Raw genomic sequence first — 1,726 nt, forward strand, 5'->3', positions numbered from 1 at the left:
AGTTTGTCATTGTCACTAACGCATAATTCTTTTACTATCTAATAGGCCTACTGTTGGATTTTCAGGTCATATTATCACACTATCGATTAAAAATGACATTTTAATGAATATTAATGTTAATTGAGACGTCTTGAATCTTGATATACACAATTAACACAATCAGGATTTGTGTTAACCTGTTGATAAAATAAGATGGTGTGCATATGCGTGTGTCAACAGTACGCTACTAGAACACGTTTCTCCCCATACCTTAATGTTATTCTGTTAAAAAAATACAAACTTGACCTGAATGTCGCCACCACTTAATTTTCATGATTTCTTCTCTTAGTTAACGAGCTAATCACTCTTCTTAGTAACGGTCTACGTTTTTTCTTCTTCATCTGCTTGGTGGTAGCGTCCATTCCTCTATAGGGGTGGCCAACACCAAAGTATTTATTAAAAGTGGCCCACAACTCGATGTTTACCACCCACAGTGCGCTCATGTAAACCTATGGTTTTGAAAATCACGCCTCCGTTCGGTTTGTGCTCAGTGGAAAGACACAATAGCCCATATTAACGGGTTATTATGTCGCCTGCCGCGCGCAGCGCACCCCTACCGCTCCGCCGCGGTGGGAGCGGCTGGAATAACCTTGGTGTGAGCCCAGTTGAGCGGCAGGAGAGAAGAGCGAGAGGCTGAACGGCGCGGCGGCGGCAGATCAGCGATCGCTGTGGTGAACATGGCGGAGACCGTACGCTCGCTCTTCGACTACAGGGAGACACACGGCCTGGACAGCGACGGAGAAGGCATCAAACCGGCACCGCCGCTGCGAGGGTGAGGGAGTCAGTTAACCCGCAACATATACAATTGTAAAAAAACTGCTTCATGACAGTGTTTTCCTCCCCAATGACAGCGAGACTCGGGTGGGTGTGCGCGCCCGTGTGTGTGTGTGTGTGTGTGTGTGTGTGTGTGTGTGTGTGTGTTAAAGGGTGTTTTGATGGAACTAAAGTTGTAAACATACGTTTTGTGTGAAGTTGAAGTCCAGTTGAAAGTAAATTATGTGAGAACGTCGCTCGTTTGTCTCATGCTAGGTCGGTTTTTTGAACGTTAATGCCTCCTTCCAAAGCTGCTCCGAAGAGGTGTGTGTGTGCGCGTGCGCGAGTTCGCGTTCGTTTACGTGTGCGCGCCCATGTGTGTGTCTGACACTGAAATCACCTATTGGACGCTTTTTTTTGAGTGACAGGGTAAAGGGACTTTAACAAATACGCACTATCTCAACAACAAAAACACGTGATGTGGACCTAGCTTGAATGTGTGACTTTTTTCAGCTAAACCCTGAAAGTTTGATATGTTGTGTCTTAAACTCTAAATAACAAAAACAAAAGTTTCCACGAACATTACACAAGTTATAAAACTGTTGGAATTAACATACTGTCGGAGCCTCTGTGTGTGTGTGTGCGTGCGTGTGTGCGCGCGTGTGTGTGTCAGTGCGCGCTCTGGCTTGTGTGTAGTGTGCGCGCGCATACGTGGTGGTTGTGTGAGAGTGGGAGAGAAAGGCACACACAGGGAGGGGGAGAGAGCGTGAGAGAGAAAGGAGCAGCTCTGCGTGTGTGTGGTGTGTGTTTGTGTGAGTGTGTGGTGCGTGTTTGTGTGTGTGTGTGTGTGTGAGTGAGAGAGTGAGACAGAGAGGGAGGGGGAGTGGTGTGTGTGTGTGTGTGTGTGTGTTTGTGCTTCAGCATGTGTGTGTGT

At 46.9% G+C, this 1,726-nt stretch overlaps 1 protein-coding gene across 4 annotated transcripts in view; it reads left to right on the plus strand.

The window, feature by feature from the left end:
• The first annotated feature begins 659 nt into the window (after positions 1-659).
• Positions 660-1,726, plus strand: part of LOC142949400 (uncharacterized) — a 17,501-nt gene continuing 16,434 nt past the window's right edge. For 2 of the 4 annotated variants that reach the window (XM_076091021.1, XM_076091022.1), the window contains exon 1: positions 660-811. In XM_076091021.1, coding sequence (XP_075947136.1) covers positions 717-811 — 95 coding nt within the window. In that variant the 5' untranslated portion in view covers positions 660-716. Of the gene's footprint in view, positions 812-890 lie in introns of all 4 variants that reach the window. The other 2 variants (XM_076091023.1, XM_076091024.1) reach the window with 2 other exon arrangements.

This window comes from Anarhichas minor, unplaced genomic scaffold (genome assembly GCF_050575085.1).
Source record: "Anarhichas minor isolate MPS153535 unplaced genomic scaffold, ASM5057508v1 ptg000014l, whole genome shotgun sequence".
Taxonomy (NCBI): Eukaryota; Metazoa; Chordata; class Actinopteri; order Perciformes; family Anarhichadidae; genus Anarhichas; species Anarhichas minor.